This window comes from Micromesistius poutassou, assembly GCF_964030765.1.
Source record: "Micromesistius poutassou genome assembly, chromosome: 18".
In the NCBI taxonomy this organism is placed as follows: Eukaryota; Metazoa; Chordata; class Actinopteri; order Gadiformes; family Gadidae; genus Micromesistius; species Micromesistius poutassou.
Genome location: NC_140288.1, coordinates 3,947,975 through 3,967,817, shown reverse-complemented (window position 1 = coordinate 3,967,817; position 19,843 = coordinate 3,947,975). Strand labels below are relative to the sequence as shown.

Here is a 19,843-nt window from a genome sequence, read left to right as displayed (position 1 = left end):
TGGGAAGGCTAGTGTTCACAGGCTGCACCTGCAGCAGCCGATTGGCTTTGGTGGAGTGGTGGTGGGTGCAGTAGATAACTATGTGTGGTTCACGGTCCACATTTGCATGTAAATGGTGTAGAGTCCGACGGCACATTCTCATTTGACTACCCAACGATGGCATGGAAATGGAGATACTTAAACGTTAAACCCTCTTTCTATCACTTGAATTGAATTTGACATTATTTCCAAATGCGCACATACATATGTTACATCGGGTGGTTTTGTAGGCCTAAAAATCGTATGCAGGAAAATGTGTTCGAATCGTTCTTTGGACAGAACGCAATGTTCGAGAAAGTGAGAGACAAATCTGGGTAAAGAATCACAGTAAAGGGTTTCTCATGTGCAGCCTAAATGGCTCCCCCTGGTGGCTCACCGCACACTCACATCACCACCAACAACAACAACAACAACAACAACAATGTCCGCAGTTTCTTTCCATCTGCCATAAAACTGTTGAAGACTCACACATACAATAAAGCCTCATCTATGGACTGTAATAGCCCCCCCAGTGCACCCCCAAACCTCCATGGGATCCTCACTGGACTATAACATGCTGCTATCACTATGTCACTTTATTCTTTTATCAATGAACTTTTTATACATTTAGTCATTTTAAATTATACCAGCACTTTATTCTGTGATATTTGAATTCATGATGCATTAAGTGTCCGCTCCACCGTGAGCCAAAAGTATGTGTGCACTGATGGTGTGTGTATTGAATGACAAATAAAGAAAGTCTCTAAGAATCAAATAAGCATGGCAAACCGCCAAATAATTAAATAATCAAATAAAACCTCCACCTGAAGTTACCTAAAGGTAAAGAACAACCTGTGGGAATTGCAAGAAACATACGAAGGTCATTACGCTAGGCATATATTTTTGCGTCAACCTTTCCCTATAAAAGTGAATTTTGGCAAGACTGCACTAGAAGTCGCGCCGGCTTCGCTGCTTTGGAGGACTGTTTTTTTTTAAGTCTTACCCAGAGCCCTCGGGTCCGCTCAAACACGCCCTCTCTCATTATAATAACTAAATAACTATATTCCATTGTTGAGATTGGCCAATATCAACTAACTAACTAGAATAAGGATTATCACGTTGGGCAGCTGGTTCAGTTTTTAATATAACGGATGAGCTGGTTTAACAGTAATGTTCTGGAGGGGAAATAATTAAAAGTTCATAAGCGCTGCGGCAGTTTCAAACACAACACAATGTCTTCCCACAAAGAGAATCATTTTGTCACCATTACCAGCAACACTATAAGTTACATTCCAATGCTCCCATGCTTCCATAATGCAGGTGTAATATGGGTACGTCCTGATCCGAGCCCTACAGCTATAACAGACTCACGGGAACCAATTAAAAACAGGATTTGTCTGATTTCCACACTTTATTATCTTGACACACATGGAAGAAATTACTGGTCCAGTGGAAAATATTTTAAGTCAGTCAATAATTGAAAAACAGGTTTGCTGGGATTGCCAATAACAGGCGATTGATTTTATTTACAACTTTGTTTACAGATAGAGTGGTGCCTGTGTGTGTGTGCGTGTGTGTTATTAGCTAGTGTGTGTGTGTGTGTGTGTGTGTGCGTGTGTGTTATTAGCTAGTGTGTGTGTGTGTGTGTGTGCGTGTGTGTTATTAGCTAGTGTTTGTGTGTGTGTGTGTGCATGTGTTATTAGTGTTAGTGTGTGTGTGCATGTGTGTTATTAGCTAGTGTTCGTTTGTGTGTGTGTGTGTGTGTTATTAGCTAGTGTTCGTGTGTGTGTGTGTGTGTGTGTGTGCATGTGTGTTATTAGCTAGTGTTCGTGTGTGTGTGTGTGTGTGTGTGTGTGTGTGTGCGTGTGCGTGTGCGTGTGTTAAACATTAAGGTGTAAGATATCGGCCTAAGACATTCTCTGCTGTAATTATAATACACGTTTAATTCAATCTCCTTCAGTCGGCACAATGTACAACAAACGGTTTCCAAAGAGCATTCAACAACCGGACTGCTCGACGCTGACGCCGGCACGTGCGTCGTAGCCAACAGCAAGCGTTCCGAAACAAACAAACAAACAAACAAACGACGATGACAGGCAAGCATGCATAGGGTAATCGTGGAAACCAGGTCTGAAGCCAGGATTTTGTTTAAAAACCGAATCTTCGTCGTTACAAAATGGATTTGTTAGGAATTTGATGTGTGTATGTGTTTGTTTTAAATGACTTCATCTTCTCTCTAAAGGGATAGCAGATCAACGTGTATGTCTTAAAAAAAAAACAATAAAAAAAAAACAAGCCCTGAAGCCAAAAGTGATTAGCAAAGTACTAGAGCTTAGAAGGATAATTGGGGAAGGTGTGCCGTTGGTTTCTTATTAAACAACATATTTAACAACACATCTGAACCAAAGTCAGTTCTGGGATGAACGCGCATTATACTGGCTATGTGTACAATTTCCAACATGCTAGTTTGGGAATGTCCCTCAGCGTTAAAGTGCTGTGCAGTGCCACTTATCAGAAGAGGTCAGGACCGTAGAACAAACAGTGGGTCTTTCTCAGCCCCAGGAAATGGGAAAAGGCCTGTTTTAAGCATCCAACCAAGACAAGCCCCGCAGCGCAAAGGGGCCACGGGCTCGAGCTAAACTTTTCCATCCACTTGGAACTCATCCATGCAAAAGATCCCTGGAAACGGGAGCAAGGGGTCGGGGAGGGAGGGAGGGAGGGAGGGAGGGGGGTGCGGGAGAGGGTGGGAGGGGGGGCGGACCTTTTGCCTGGATGATCAAGTGCTGGTTGGATGAAGAACATAGCCCTCTGATGCAACCCCTGGATCCTGGAGGTGAGAAAGACAGTGGGAGAGAGAGAGAGAGGAGGGAAGGGGACGTTCCCAAACTACTAGCTTTTGGTGAGAGGGGGAGGCGGGGGGGGGGGGGGGTCGAAGGTCAAAAGCCTTGATGCCGTTGTTTCGTGACATAAATACAAATACTAGCCAGTATGATGTGATGAATTTGGACATAATGTGTGCAGCCGATAAGTGTGATAAACTCGCGTAGGGAAGCAGGGATGGTGGAAGCACGCAGGGATAATTTCAGGTGATAGTTGGTCATTCGGCACAGAAAATTGATGTTGTTACTGGAGGGCGAAAGCCCAAAAACGAATAGAACCATACATTTTCGTGACAGGTCCTTTCAAAATTCACACATTTGATGATACTATATGTCAACAGAAAATATAGCATTCTCTATAAATCTCACATTTAGAAAGAATGAGTAAATAGTTATTTATATATTCTCATTCACATACAAATAGGTTGATAATCTCTTTAGTGACCAGTGATTTCCTGGCAATGCTTGCATCCCTAAAAACGGAAAACAACCTAAAACTTTTGAAATCTTTAAATATATGGAGATAACAAAGGCGGCTATTTGATAGTACACACTGTACTCTATTTTCCAATGTGGTTATTGAGAAAGTAAAGAAAAAATAAATAAATAAATAGAATATGCTATCTAGACCATATGGAAATGGTTATCAATTACCAAACTGGTTTTTAACCACAAACATAATTGTACTAAACTAAAACGGCTCCGTAAACAACGAAGCAGGTAGGTAAAATAGATTAAAAACGACTTCTAATAAACACCACAACGCTGTAAGTAATTGTTTCTAGATAAGAGACCCAAAAGATTTTTCAATAAGTATCGGCATAAGTCTCGTAACAATGTACAGTAGGGAAATAAAACACGTGTTTGCGTGGGGAAATAAAGAGTGTTGTGTGTTCGTGTGTGTGTGTGTGTGAACAGTATCTGTGCATGCTCTTGATTTTTTTAAAAAGGTGCAAGGTTAGCAATTCCCTTTAGCTCCATTAGCACACAACCTAGCGTCTTTAAGAGCCACTCACAGGAAGTGGCTCTCGGCGTTTAGCAGTCGTCGTTCTGCAACTGATTAAAACAGAATGGGGGAGGGGTTGGGGGGCGGTGGGGGGGGGTTTGTGACGAAGGTGTCTCCTCCTTCCTCGTCGTCGTCGTCGTCGTCATCATCATCGTCGTCTTCTCCATCGTACATCTCTCTCTCTCTCCAGGGAGCGAATGTCTCTCTCTCCTCCTCTCTCTCCAGGGAGTGAATGTCCCTCTCTCTCTCTCTCTCCTTGGCTACACCACCGTGCTGACCGAAGGGTCCGACAGGTTGAGCTGTCCAGTGATGTCGGTCGGGGGATACTGCTACGAGGGGGGGGTCGGGGGGGTGAAGAAAGAGGTAGCGGGCGAGCAAGAGAGAGAGAGCGAGAGAGAGAGAGAACACAACAGAGAGACAAAGTGTTACCACTGGAAAGGACGACTGTTTAGTCTTATCAGATGAATCATTCCCACAATAGGTAGGTCACTAGATGAATCACCTCACCCCTGCCTTATTTCTGTGGAAATGAGCAAGCAGGCGTGTGTGTTTGTACTAACCCTTCTCAGGAATGGCACGGGGGACTCCAAAATCAGAAGAAATGTTTTTTGCGGGATTCTTTGAAAATTGTATAATCGTTTTGCCCAGTAAATAGACCTCTTGAAGTGCATCAGGTAGTTTTAACAATCTTTTACTTATTGATATTTTACAGCACATTCCTCTTTTTGTCGTGTTGTTTACCTTTGGTGTGCACTATGTGTGTTTTGCACGGAAATGGGCTGTGCTGTACAAATAAAGTTGGCTCAAATTGATTGAATTGGGCGCCTGAGAGGGGTGAGTCGGCTCCTACAGCGGAGTAGGGGAGTGAGGTCACCAGAGTTCAGTCCACAGCGCACAGCTGAGCCGGGCCGAGGACAGCCACGCCCGTCTACACAACAAACAAAGTCAGCTCGTTACTAGTCTAGGCATCGTTTGTTGCCGTGGAGACAGACAACTCCTAGCCCTATTTCCAGGAGATCAGGGGAGATCAAAGGTCCTATTCACCTAGCGGCCATCTTGGTTCCATCCTGGTTCTAAACAGTTCCCCCCCCCCACCCAGCTAGCGTTTGGAACCAAGATGGCCGCTCGGTGAATGAAGTCCACGGAGGAATATTTTGTAAACAAGGTTCAGCGTGGACTGCGTGGACTGTTCCGTTCTCTGGCGACACCGCCCTCCTAGTCCTTCTGGTCCTATGTCCCTTTAAGCAGAGTGCGTGTATTTCTACACAGAGCTGAGTCGTACTCAATAAAGTGCTTAAGTAGGAATGCATAAAAAGTATTGATTTTTTTAAATACTCCCATGCCAGTGGATTAGTTATTATTACGGCAACCGGGACTTGATATTTTATCGGCATTCAGTTTAACATCTGCGGCACTCTGCTTTTGGTTATGATAGCAGTTAATCCATATTTCCCACAATGCCGAAGCAGTTCCCTGCAGACATTGGCCCACAGAAACTGCCCCAACCCATTGTGAATATGGCCGTGAAGAGAGATCTTGCTGTGTGTTTTAGTCATTTAGTGACGTGTGTTCAATCGTCGGATAATAACAAACAGGTGCATTTTTCTTCCTCATCTCCAACACGTGAATAGGAATACAGATTATTATTTTTTTACACCAACTGTATTCCCATTGAAGTGGACGTTGGGAGGAACCGGCGTTACAATACCGGACCCTCAGTCCGACGCGTTCCATTGAGCGCAGCGGTCGGCGTTGAGCGCTCAGCCGTGCTCAACGGGAGCCAGAGTATTGTAACGCCGTCGACCGGTAAACCTCAGCGCGAGCAAGATCTTTAGTGTTGTAAGACGCTTTGAAAAGTGTCTCTCGTTCGAAGCCGGCACATCTGACATTGCAAACAAAAAAGCCATAATGTTGTACATTGTTACGATGCAGCTAACACACTAACATGCTCACCGGGGGTTGACATCCTAACTATATGCATATATATATAGATATGTATGAGTCACACACATATGTATGTTATATGTATATAGAATTTAAGCATTATTTAAAATCAACAGTTGGACTGGACGTTGCCGATCTCCCCCCCGAACGAAGAGAGAGTGGCATCAACATGTGGTGTAGGTCTACAGCCCCCCTTCTCTTATCTGGTGGTACCTTCAGGGGCCTGTAGGGGGTGCTGTTTTCTAATCACACTCACACCCTGTCGTCAGGCGAAGGGAGGGGGGAGGAGGAAGGGGGGGGGGGGGGGGGGGATGGGGATGGGCAGCCAAAGAGAGACACTTCACCATCCACACCACTAACACGGACACTGGTTATCACTTTACATGGTAGTATTATGTCGTCGTAGTTACTATGGTGTGTATACGACGTTTCTATGTGGAAATGTGTATACTACTATAGGTCTACGTCTACCACAATGAATATAGGGTGTAGTGGACATGCTTAAAGAGGCAGAGAGGCGTGGCATGTGGGTGAGGGACGCTGACATTCAAAGTTCCACTGATATCCATTGATATAAAAAGAAGAACATTTATATGAAATTAAAAGTAATGGTCAAAGAGGTTGAGGATGGCGTGTGTTTTTGAGGGGTTTTGTTTTGTCGTTCGAGCAGTTGGTTAACGTAGTAGTTGGTTTTTGATTGTTGTTGTTATTGAGGGACGATGGGGGGATAGTAGTGCTCTGGATCACAGATGTTTCAACAAAAGAATAACATTCATCTTCACTCTAAAAACTCCTCTGAGTCCAAAAGCAAAGGTGGAAAACTCACAAACATCCATCGAGAAGACAATAAACAACCAGAAAAAGGAAAGAGAGAAGAAAACCTCAATCAAACACAATTCACTTGCATTGTTAGGTAAGATAGGAATGTTTAGGAAACCCATGCATTTAGCACGAAGGCTATCGCTAGCCAAATGTGCTAAAACTAAATGCACTAGACAACAACTATGTTCTGTGGTTTAAAGAGAGACTTGGGTGAGATTGTTTATGGCTCTTCAGGAAGGAACTAGTCTCGGATGTAATTTTCAAAATGCATTTCCGGTGGGAAGATGGCAGCACATTGTGCTTGAAAGTGGCAGGAAACCATTGAATTCCTACCCAACAAATATTAACATCTAATCTTTTATCTGGACTGGCTGTTGTATCTTTCCAGCCATGTCATATTTCCAGAATAAACTTTTAATATTTTGTTCCTGATCAACCCATTTTGGTCTCTCTGTGTGTGTGGCGTTCAATCATAACACGTGCTTAGAAATCCCTGTGAATGAAAGTGAGACGTCCCATAGATTTCAATGGCCATCCAACCAGATGTTTTCAAAGTCTGGCCTATTCAAAGTACTTTTGATGTATTCAAAGTCTGCTTTGTGAGCGGTGAAGCCTGAAAAGCAGCCCTACCAACCACAGCGAATAGGCTGGTTTCCTGGGGCTGTGAGAGAATACGATCTCCAAACGCTGCTGTTACTCGACAGCATATCCATAGACCCCTATGGATGTGTATTTTGTGCCATAGGCTTTAAGTCTGAATACAGCTGTAGTCGCTGTACGTTTCTGCGGTTCACTTTGTGCACCGATTTGGTCTTAATCATGTCTTACCCACCTGAAAACATAAAAGAATCGCACAGTTCATACGAGAAATAAAACAAAAACACAAATCAGTTAGTAGTGGAAGGCGAGAATTATGAAAAAGAAACATGACAAAAGCGAAAGTAAATTAACCTGTGAATTGAAAGAGCATGAGAAGTGTTCCCCAAACCCTTTCGTTCTTCCCACGAGAACGAGCCTGAGTCTGAAGAGGCCTAAGCCTACTTGAGAAAAAGAACAGTAGATGACGAATCGTCAGCGCATGCTGTTGAACAAAAAGGCGAACCAACGACAGGTAAAACCACAAGACACAGGTGCGGGAGGATCGGAGCCAAAAAAAAACGAACACACAAACAAATTAAAACCAATGAACACAAAGGACTGAGCGTCAAAACGACAGGACCCCAAACGCAAATACACACCTACAGCGACACAACACACATATACACGTGTACGGCCACCAACTGCGTCACGCACCAACACGGGGCACCACAACTCACGTCGTGACCGGCGAGCGGGGAGGCGAAGGGACTGAGAAGCCCCACATCAACAACACCGTCACACCACCGCCGGCAGACCGCTAAACCGTGTAGCCTACCCTTCCTCCATCAGCGATATAAATAGGACCGTATCACTAGTTCCCTGATCCCACTATCCAAACCCAAGGTCCGAAGGTCCATTCCGTTCGCGGACTTGGATTCAACTGCTTCTGATTTGGTTTGAAACCCTGCACTACCGCTTTGCCGCCTGCAGGGGGCGGTGGCCTACAGATGGACCGATGGATGGGGGGTGGGGGGGGGGGGGATGGATGGTTAAACCGACAGGACATGTGGCTCAGGTTGCTGCACCACGTGGAATGAGTGAGTGGGTGGGAAGAGGATGGTGTCTCTCTGGGATATCGTCGGGGATGGGGATGTTGGCAGAGAGAGAAGGAAGGAAGGAGAGAGAGAGAGAGAGAGAGAGAGAGAGAGAGGGAGGGAGGACAGCGGAACAAAGAGAGAAAGTGGTTGACGTGGTTTAGCGAGAGACAGAGCAGAAGAAGGAGGAGAGGGAGGGAGGAGGAGAGGAAGAAGAAGAAGAAGAAGAGGAGAGAAGGCGGAGGACAAAACCACGTGGAGGTGGCGCTTCTCCTTCTCCTTACCGTGTCTTTGGAGGACCTACGTCTCTTGATGTTGGAGGCCAGGGTGGCACTGATGGACCTAAAAGAGGGTTTCTTTTGGGGGTCGGGTTCTGCCCTACCACTTTTCCTATCCTAAAATGAATATATGTAGAAGCATTACTCTCCAGTGCTCCCCCTCCAGGGTTCCATTGATTGATGCCTCCCCCACCATGTGCTCGCGCTCTCGCTCTCTATCACGATCCACCACCGCCCACCGCCCACCCAGCTAGCTAGCGTCTGAGTAACCCCAGGAGGGAGGGCCCTTCACCATAACATCACTGCGGGTTTCAGGACACGATCAAGATGCTCTAAAAAGGCAGCAGAAAAAAAAGGGTGGATGGATTCAGGCCTATCAGGAGGTGGATGGTGGAAATGAAGGTCAATTCTAATGGCGCCGTGTACCTATAGGGCGCCTATTTTCACCACCAGCTGTGACGTGGATTAGCCGTTTCCCTTTTGTGACAGCACAGGCGGGAGTGTAGGTCAGCCGAGTATATGCTGGACTGTTCGCCCATGCCACCCTGCGTGACATCACAAAGTGGATACTCCCATTTCTGATGTCACCACTGGGACAGGTTTTGAGACTAATGGCAAAATAAACGTCGAGCCTGGTGGTAAAATGGGCTCCCCTTTATAAGACCGTTCTCTGCACAATAGTCACTAGCATCAACACCGGCACCAAACAACACGTCGATTCCACACGCTACCAGGCGCAGGAATGGATCGGGATGGTATGAGGGATGAGTCGTAAGGATGTCGGGGAGTGATCTGCTAATATCGATATAAACCGAATATACCACAACATACTCCATATCCAGTCCTTGACATTAGTCGTGACTGCACACATGCTGTAGAATAAGAATACTATTGGGTCAGACAACCAATACATCGTTGAATCTTAAAAGACGCAACTATATCGGAGATAAGGTTAAGATAACATGAGCGGTCCATCGCTCGCTCTCCCTCCCTCCCTCCCTCCCTCCGTCCCTCCCTCCCTCCCTGCCTCTCCACATACACCACCAGAGGGTACGACAGCTACTCTCTTTCTCTCCCGCCCCCAGCATCAGAGCACCAAGCCAATTTGTGTTCAAAAAGTGCATATTAAGGTATCCTTACATCCTGCGTCTCTATAGAGGAAGAGGGCTGCATAGAGAGAGAAAAGAAAAGTAAATAAATATGCATCCACTTGTTTTAGATCGTTATACTTTAAAGATCCTTATGCAGAAGCCAAGGGAACCAAAAAGGGCAAATATATACTGTATATAAAGATAAATATGTCTATAAAACAAGGCTAGCAAAGCAAACATAAACATCCACAGCCAGGCAGTGATACACAGCTTCCAGAGCCACTAAGAAATACACTGAAAAGGCCAAAATAACAACAACAACAACAGCAGCAGCAACAATTAATTAGGTCATCAATTAAAGCCCATTTAAAGTCATTATACCACAGCGGGTATAACGGAAATTCACACCACACACCAGGGGTGGGATGGTTAGGGGAGAGGGGGAGCATGGTATAGCCTAGGCAGCTAGCGGGTTTGACTCCCAGACCAAAGGTCTTGGGTTCAAAGCCCCAATGTCCGCATCGTGACTGGTGTAGGCATCGCTGAGCACAATGCCTAACCCTTACCTGCTCATGATATGTATCTACAAAAACAAAAACGCGATAAAAGCGCCTTAAAAAGGCCTAAACAGCAATGGGAGATGAGAGTGGGCGGGTATGTACATAATGTCAATCTAACTGCTACGCAAGGACGTGTCAGGCATTTAAAACAAGAGCAGTGTGGGGCGATGAGGGCGGGTGGGACCATGGGGATGAGAGAGGGGTCAGGTGTGTGAGGGGGAAGGGGCAGGGGCAGTGCGGTGTGAATTTCAATCAGCCAAAAAGACATGGATGGAGGGAGAGGTGTAAGTAGTAGGAGTAGTCAACGGAAATAGTCGACAGAACAACGAAATAGTCGAAGGAAACGAGAACAAAAAGCAGAGGGGGTAAGTCAACACATAACAAAGAATGTCTCTCGACCAATTGCCCTGGAGGGGGCCCGCACTGCCCCCCCCCCCCCCTCCCAGTATGCCGTTCTCTCATCAGGACCCCGGGCTTGTCGCCCGGGGTCACTGTCTAAAGAGAACGCCCCCCCCCCCCCCCTTGTCGCCATGCCGACCAACTCCCCCATTGTTTCTCAACCTCTCGGTGATGCAGCATCAGGATGTGAGAATCAACTGGTTGTCATAGAGATTAATTGAAGGGCCAAGGGCCAATCAGGGATGGGCATGACGCCGGAATAAATATCTAAACCGGTTGTTTTTTTTTGCGATCCTGTTGGAAGATGACAATTCGTGTTAGTAAATGTTCAGATGTTCAAAACTTTTTAACACCTTGTTTAAAATAGTTCAGGATGGGAAAACAAGCGATGCCCGGGTGACTTGTTATTTAATATTTTATGTATATTTGATTCAATTTTTAAATATACTTTGTGACTTGCTTTGAAGCTCACTTGACATCTGCCGATGCCGTGCCTGGCGCGGCCATGCGGGTCATGCTATGTCATAATAACAGATGATGCGTGGTCGCATGCTCTCTGAGCATCATCATCACCATCATCATCATCATCATCATCATCATCATCCTCATCGCTGGATGGAACTTTGCAGGCAAGCCAACTCCAAATAAACTCGTTCAAAATGTGAAAAAGCCAAATGCCAGCATAGCCTCCCGGTAGGGATGTAGCGGTCTTTTAATATGGAAATATGGACATTTTAATCTCAGCGAAAGGTTATCCTCTTCAACTACACGTTGTGTTTGGAGGAGAACATCACACGACGCTGAGCTGGATAGATCCTCAGAGAATGGACACGAAGAGAGTGCGTCTCATGGAGTAACAATGAGCCCACAGAATATCTTTGTATATATCTGTTTGCGCTGAATTAATCTCAACGTCTCCCAAAATCGATGGCGCCGACTCTCCACTACATCCCCTCCAGAGGAAGAGGTGTGCTACGGGTGCCATGGCAACAGCATCGCTAGAATTGCAGCACCAATCAGAGCGTGTGTGTTGGAATCTTCCTTGCACCTCACATGCAGCGAGATTAGCGGATGAGGGAACGTGAGGCGAGTGACATGAAAGAATGTGTGATTTCCTGACCGGTTTAGGGTGGTTTTGATTTGAGTTATCCAGCAGTGTGCATCCTTCTGCCGCTGATTTAGTGTGTGAGGATGGATAAGCACTGCTTACTGTACCTCGTAAAACAGTAAGCAGATGGCAACATAATTATCATCCTCATACCCGCGCGCATGAGCAGGTTGTGTGTGTGCATGGGTCTGTGTGGGCGTGCGCGTATGCTTTTGTGTGTGTGTTTGTGTGTGTGTGTGTGTGTGTGTGTGTGTGTGTGTGTCTGTGGGTTGGACTTTTTTTCAACCTCAGTATTAGGGTTCAACTAGATACAGGTTTCTCTGGTGTGTATCCCCATACTAGGTGACATTTAGACTTGCAAATAAGGACGATTTGTGTCTGAAATGAATAGATAGATCAAATGAATAGTGTTAATTAGGCATGTGGGAGAAAGCAATGCTGCGGGGCAATTAGGCAGAGTCCCGAGTAGGAGAAGCAAAGAAAGGAGTGGTCAACATGACTTAAATCGGCCATTACACGCAGCCCCTGGTGTCAGAGCCCATCTCAGACACTGTTCAACACTCCCGTGAATAATTGGATTAATGCGCTCAGGAACGTGAGAGCGAAGAAGAAGCTGAGCTGTGTGTGTTAACTGTGAATAACGCGCTACACGCAGCTCGACAATCTGGAAGCACTGATCTGTGCCCCCTCTCCAACCCGATCGACACGCGGCAGGAGAGACCAACTACGCGTTCCCCCGCGTTCTCGAAGGGCGTCGCGTAACGCTTAACGCGGTCTCACACGCAGGTTGGTTATCGGTCGACCTCGCCGAGCGACGCTACTTGCTTTATTCTTATTAAAAAAAAGGTGTCAAACAAGATGCAGGAGGAGTCGTGTTGCCACTCCCGTCTCATTTCAACCCCTCTGAACCTGCCTGTTGTATGTATTCCCAGTGAACCCACATCTGTTTGACACACCAACACACAAACGCACACAAAAGCCCCCAGGGGTAGTGGAGAGACGATGGCAGAATCCATCAGGGGCTGCTTGGCGCTTGCTGACGGACAAGCAAAGAGCCTGTGATCTTAGACGCTGCGGCAGTCTCCTGCCCTGCTGTTCGGCCATTCAGCAGTGACCGGCGGACCACTGGGCTGCCTTGTCGGGGCTTACCAAAAGAGCCAGTGTGGTGCCGCGCCACAGGCTCCTGGTGTCTCTATGGCCTCTCCACACTGTGAACCCCTCTGCTTGTTCAGTCCCCACCTCGTCCCACTCCCCCCCCCACCCCCCGAGCATGTCTCGGAGCCAAGAAGGACCCCGGAACAGGCGGGGTGTGGGGGGGGGGGGGGGGGGTGTTGGGGAGGAACGGAGGGGTGGAGGTGCAAAACTCCTCCCACCAATGCCTTCAGAGCTTCCTGAAGGCATTGGACTGAACGGCAAACGGGGTGTCTTGAGTCAGGGTGCTCTGAGCCCTGTCTGGATGGCTCTGGGTTAGTTGTGGCCGCGATGGTAAGCTCCTCCAGCATCCAGTGTGTCGCGTAAAGGGGCTGATTATGGTCCCACGTTCCCGCAGTGCAAGGGGGTTACGGACCCCTCACGTCCTTGCGGAACCCTCCTTGCGTACCACCACCGCGAGGGCCTGACGTGCGGCTCCCAAAAATCGCAACCTTTCCGTCGAGGCGACGCAGCCGCAAGGGCTTGCGATTGGTCCGCTCACTAAAACCCGACGCAGAACCATAGAAGCGTCCGCGCGGTCCTTGCGTTGTGTGAACGTGGGACCATAATCAGCCCTTACGGCCACGGGCGTTCTGGCGTTGAATTGGGAGGTTTTAGGGGGGGGGGGGGTTAGTTGTTTAGTTTTAAGGGGGGGGCGAAATGAACACGGCTGGGGATGAAGGGGGATAAGCGATGACAGGAGGGAGGCTGCTGTATGTGTGCGCGCGCGATGGCTTGTTATTTCACAACGAGATTAATGCAGGGTTCAACGCAGAGTCGCTCCAGCGGGGGCATTGATTAAAATCATTATGCTCTATTTGTTTGTTTGTGTTTGTGCTGCTGGGGGGAAATCAATGAAAGCATCCTATTGTACACCATGAAAGCACGGGTGAATCCAAGCGTTTTCGTTGTTGTTATTATTAGCAGCATGACGTCCGTGCCAATGTGCCCCTATCCATGTGCTTTCTATCCACGTCGGTTCACCTCACAAAGCGGTAAAGCAGGAGCAGCCTTAGCATAGAACCCCTAGTTCATGCCGTGGGAGGTAGCTCTATTAATAGTTTATTATGTACAGTCTCACTTCCACCATTTCCGGACGGCCGGTTACATTTACTCTATCACCTGATGTGCTTAACAGCAGGGAGGGGGGGGGGGGCGATGAAATTGAGTGAGCATCGCTATGCTAATCAGTTACACTAATTAGTTACATACTAACGAGGGCGTCCCCGCCGCCGCTTGGCTTCCAGAAGTATCCTTACTCTCCTGCAGGCACACACACAGAAAACACAGGCGGAGTTGGCCTCAGGTAACGGTACACACCGGGCAGGGTGGCGCACATTCTGGATCAGAGACCACACACCCCCCACACCCACCCACCCACCCACCGCACCCACCCATCACCCACACCCCTCCGTCAGAGATCACCAGTCCAGTCAGAGGAGCTGACCAACCACTGAGGGGTTGGATATCAGGCAACCCCAGGGGTTGGGGGGGGGTTGGGGGGGGCAGAGGGGACCCACTACCCCCTCCACAGCACCTCGTCCCTAGCGGGGGACACGGGGGGAGTTTTGCTGTGCCCTGGTTTGACTCTTATCACCGTCAACCTCGGGGGGGGGGGGGGGAGAGGAAACGGAAGCGAGGCGCATACCTGCAGGTTCTTCCTCCATACATTGACTGCCGCAAAGGCGAGCTGCATCTGCTTCCTGCGGGCATCTTTATGACGCTTGTAGGCAATTTCAATGAAGATTAGGAAGATCCCTGCAGCGATCCCGCCAGCCACCAGCATGAAGACCCCTTGGGGAGGAGAAAACACACCGACACAGACACGGGAACAGAAAGAGAAGGAGAGGAATCAACGGCCGCTTTGAGACGACGACGCCGCCGCCGCCGCTGCCGCCGCCCGCCGACCCGGATGAACACACACACACACACACACAGGTGGGGGGGGTCATCCCTCGGCTGATCGGTGGCTGCCACCCTTTGGATTCATCACATGTTCATTGAAGCAGCTCCTGCTCCTGGCCGCCGACGGACAACAAAGACCCCCGTCTCACACGAAAGCCCACAGCGCGTGGAAACGGAAGACAAGACGGCAAAACTCCCCCCCCCACGACGACCAACACACACTGATACAAACGATTGCTAAAGGTATTGGACAAAAAAAGGGCTACAGTACCTCACCACTGCAGTTTTTGTCCAATCACTTTCACAATGGGGTGAGTCCATGCGCCGTAAGGGACCATACCTGCCATGTTTTCAAAGGTGAGTGTGGCTGGTGCATTGCTTCGTGAGTCACACTCCTGGTACCTCACCCAGGTTTTGTCTAGGTCCTCCATGAAGCCGTTCTCGTGAGAACTGCAGGGGGTCAGGGGGGTCGGGGGGTCGGGGGGGGCGGGGGGGGGGGGGGTAGTGGGGAGAAAGGTTAACAAAGTTAATGCACACACAGCCAGCAGAGTTTGTCCATTTACCAACCGATGCCGGTTCAAACTGCCTCCACTGGACGCAGCTCAAACTCAAACCGCTTGACGGACGACAAAGAGACAAAAACAAGACGGGACGAGACAGAGAGACGGACAGAGAGACGGACAGAGAGACGGACAGAGAGAGAGACAGACAGAGAGACAGGCAGAGAGACGGGCAGAGAGACGGACAGAGAGAGAGACAGACAGAGAGACGGACAGAGAGACGGACAGAGAGACGGACAGAGAGACGGACAGAGAAAAGGGAGGGGAGACACACAGAGAGTGAAGACGCCAACACGTTGATGTTTCTGCCAAAGGTAACCCACAGAAACAAGACTAAAACCATTGAAATCAAAGGACAAGACCGGAGACAGAGATGTCATACGAGTGGTGGCAGCTTCGGCTGGGACAGACCTGAGAATGGCAAGGGACACATTCTGTTTCCAGGGGCTGTCCTTTCGCATGCCAATGCCAAAGCCAGAACGGAAGAACAGCTCCCCCGTAGTCACCAGGTCGCACTTCTGCGAGGCTTCGAACTCCAGCACAGCAGAGTCCCAGATGAAAGCATGCAGCTTACTGTCAGCAGGGGGGAGGGGGGGGGGGTGGGGGGTGGGGGGGGGAGGCGGGAGGGAGGGGAGGGGGAGGAGGAAGGGGAGGAGGGGGTTACGGTGTAACAGTACAGTGATTTACAAACACATTAGTGACTCCCCCGCCCCCGCCTCTCTCTTTCTCTCTTTCTCTCTTTCTCTCTATCTTTCTCTCGCGACACGATAAGGTGCGCGGTCGGTCGGTTGTTCACCAAGCGACTACCCTACCACGCCACCTAAAGGCCCCCGTTGAAATCCAATGCCGGACAGACGACGCCGCGTCCCCCATTGGATTCCCAACCCCCATCTCAGAGATGTTTCGTCTGGGGTGAAACCTGCAAAAAGGTTTGTGGCGCTGCTCGCTGGCTAAACGCTAAAGCGTTAGAACCTCAACAGGACCGGTGCGGCCCTCTCACTCTGCTGACTCGACCCCCATGTAGCATCTGTCCCTAGAGCCCTAGCTCGACCCGGGTCGATGGACCTGGAGCAGACGGAAGGCCGCCGTAAGCTCCCGCGGTAAGCTTCCGGCCGCTCCCGGAGGCCCATTTAGCCCCCCTGGGGCCGTGCGCCGCTACAGGCGCCGGCTAGCCTGTCCCTCGGTGCATCTGCCTGACAGGCTGAGCCGCTGGCCGATTGCCTGCCCTGGTCGGCCCCTCCGGGCCGAGACTCACTTGTCACGCACGGCCTGGATGGCCTCGGCGGCACTCTCATAGTTGTGCTTCTCCATGTGGCGGTACATGGTACTAAGCTCCACCTGCCGCCGGAAATAGATGTCCACAGAGCTCTGCTTCACCGTGGCGTAGATGAACTTATCCGAGGGGTTCCTCAGCTGCAGGTGGTGGGGGGGGGGGTGGGGGTGTGGGGGTGGGTGGGTGGGTGGGTGGTGGTCGTTGTGGGGGGGGGGTGGTGGTGGTGGTGTGGAGGTGGGTATTGGAGGTTAAGTTGGTGGGGATGGTGGTGGTGGTGGTGGGGGAGGTTGTAGTTTGGAGGTTGGTGATGGTGGAGGTGTCGGTGACGGAGGAGATAGTGGTGGAGGTGGTAAAGGTAGAGGTGGAGGCGGTAAAGGTAGAGGTGGAGGCGGTAGTCGAGGTATGGAGGGTGGTTTGGTCGGTGTTAAGTGACAATGGTTATGAGGAAACAGAATTGTATTAACAAGGGAGCAAAACTCAAGAAAAGTATTCTTAGCTTGTACTACTATGGACAACATGACCAGTTACACATGAAGCGAGTGAGAGTGAAGGTGGCAGACGTACTCTCGGGTCATTGATGCCGGTGATGCGCTCCTCAGGCCGGTCCAGCACCAGAAAGGCAGCCAGGTTAGCAGTATAGGAAGCCACTATTATCATGGCAAATCCGGCCCACACCATACCAAGGATTCTCGCTGAGAAGCTCCTCGGTGCTCCTGAATAACATGATGTCTGTGTGGGATTCTGCTTTTTTTTTTTTTGCACTAAATCAAGTTATTACATTCTGTACATCCCCCCCCCCCCCCCCCCCCCCTCCCCCTGTTTTGCATATTATACAGTTTGAAAAGTGACTGACGTGAATTACATTGTCACATTTTGATTTGACGTTTTTCCAAGTTCAATCACAAAACTCTAAAACGTACATTTACAATACTTATTAAACGACTGATGTGTCCTCATATACAACACTTGATGTCTCTCTGTGGTTGGTCATTATTTTAAAACCCAGACACATGAGTCCATAAATGAAATGTCTCCACTGAAGTCTGAGTACACAACACAATTAATATATATAACTAGTATATCATATAAAACAGATAGCGCCGGCCCTCGATCCTGATTGGTTGTTAATACATTGCATAAACACACAAACTGTGACTGCAACAATACATTTTTTGTATAAATGCACAGCCAGTCTCAACGTTGTCGATCTCAAAAGGGTTTTGCAGTGCTTTCATTTTGTGCAATCCCACTAGGAAGTCTTTGGTAACCATTGGAGTTCAAATGGACTTCACGTTGTGACCACCAACGGCCCTAAGCTGTTCTTAAAGGTCTAGGTGGACACGCCCACTTGTGATGTCATTAGGGGAAGATTTCCAAAACGGCTTGTAACGGCCAATCACACCACACCTGGTGGCACGTCACGGGACCTTTAAGAACAGCTTAGGGCCGTTGGTGGTCACAACGTGAAGTCCATTTGAACTCCAATGGTTACCAAAGACTTCCTAGTGGGATTGCACAAAATTAAAGGACAGCAAAACCCTTTTGAGATTGCGAACTAACGGCTAATCACACCACACCTGGTGGCATGTCAGGGGACCTTTAAATCCCTGTATACCACGGCCTCTCGCGGCTTACTGCTTGAACAAACCGAGGTTGCTCTACCTTCTCCTATTCCAGAATTCAGCAACACTCCCCAGGAGAACCACATGGCAGACGATAAGGTGAGGGCATCCTCTTCTTCCTCTTCACTATTGACTTTAAACCTTCCAAACGGGCTGGGGGGGGAGAGAGAGAGAGAGCAGACCGGGAGGGTACAGCAGAGAAACAACGTGAGCCATCTCAGGACCAATCGGAGAGGGGGAAAACCCAGGCAGCAAACCCCCCCGGGGCAGGGAGGGGAGGTGGGAGGAGATGGGAGGAGATGGGAGGAGCATGCAAAGCAAGGAGGGGAGCTGAATCCCGTGGACAAACGATGGCGGTGAGATGGTTGGACAGCGATCTTCACCTCTGCTGGGTTTTCTCTTGTCCAGACGGAGAGAAGATCTGGCCAGTGATCAGCAGCGCTTATGTATAGATTTATGAATAAACACTACACGCTATAGACACAGACTTATTCGAATCAACTCAGACACTCGTAGCATTCACACCCTCTCAGATATACACACACTTTCCCGTCACATACATACACACTTATACACACACGCGCGCACGCACACACACACACACACACACACCCTCCCCTCACTCACACATACACACACACACACACACACACACACACACACACACTCTCCCCTCACACACAAACACACAGGCTCCCTTCAGACATACATACACACAAACACGCACGCACACACACACACACACACACACACACACACACACACACACACACACACACACACACACACACTCCTTTCAGAGACACACACACACACACACACACACACACACACAGACAAACACAGGTGGGTCCCCTTGTACCTGAACCGGTCTAGTAGGTAAAGCATCACCGCCACCACATGCACCGACAGACCCACCAGTAGCCACAGTGTGCTCTGGAACGGCTGCATGAACGAGTCCAGCGTACTGCGTGGTATTTCCTGCAAACAAACACCCAAGACTGTTACTCCTTATCGGTGAGGGATTATTGTATAGGTACATATGGGGGGGGAGTACAAGTACATTTACTTCATGTTACTTTATGTAACAGTCACACTCGGCTCTGCTTTGTAATATCAGAGAGTACCGCTCCAAAATCACTGTCTGCAGCAGCCAACTCTGTTTCTGAAATCCATGGAAAAGTTGTACTTGTATTCACCATTGGTCAGATTTTATATTCGAAAATGTATATTATTTAACAAAATAGACAAGCATGATGGTCGATTGGCCCTAATAAACCCTTTTAAAATTGATTTTCTGACATCACACATGGGGCTGTCTACATCCACGTGGGATGTCACCATAGATCAGGTTTGGAGGTCGCTGGTAACAATGAAGCCTGGTGTTGAAATATGCAAACCATGTGAATCAAAGAAGCCGAAATCTCTCCAGCTTTGTGTTTTGTTTTTGGCTTGCGTTCCCAGCTGGAGGTCGTGACCTTTGCGTCTATGTACTGTCAACAGTTGGCAGAAGG

The 19,843-nt window shown here is 48.7% G+C and overlaps 1 protein-coding gene across 4 annotated transcripts in view; it reads right to left on the bottom strand.

The window, feature by feature from the left end:
• Nucleotides 1–2,801: 2,801 nt before the first annotated feature.
• Nucleotides 2,802–19,843, bottom strand: part of grin1a (glutamate receptor, ionotropic, N-methyl D-aspartate 1a) — a gene marked incomplete at its 5' end in the record, with an annotated part of 38,904 nt that continues 21,862 nt past the window's right edge. For 2 of the 4 annotated variants that reach the window (XM_084482677.1, XM_084482678.1), the window contains 10 exons: nt 2,802–4,232; nt 8,627–8,737; nt 9,761–9,787; nt 14,618–14,763; nt 15,215–15,324; nt 15,846–16,007; nt 16,690–16,847; nt 17,272–17,420; nt 18,370–18,482; nt 19,192–19,310. In XM_084482677.1, the coding sequence (XP_084338803.1) occupies nt 4,164–4,232; nt 8,627–8,737; nt 9,761–9,787; nt 14,618–14,763; nt 15,215–15,324; nt 15,846–16,007; nt 16,690–16,847; nt 17,272–17,420; nt 18,370–18,482; nt 19,192–19,310 (1,164 nt within the window). In that variant the 3' untranslated portion in view covers nt 2,802–4,163. Of the gene's footprint in view, nt 4,233–8,626; nt 8,738–9,760; nt 9,788–14,181; nt 14,233–14,617; nt 14,764–15,214; nt 15,325–15,845; nt 16,008–16,689; nt 16,848–17,271; nt 17,421–18,369; nt 18,483–19,191; nt 19,311–19,843 lie in introns of all 4 variants that reach the window. The other 2 variants (XM_084482676.1, XM_084482679.1) reach the window with 2 other exon arrangements.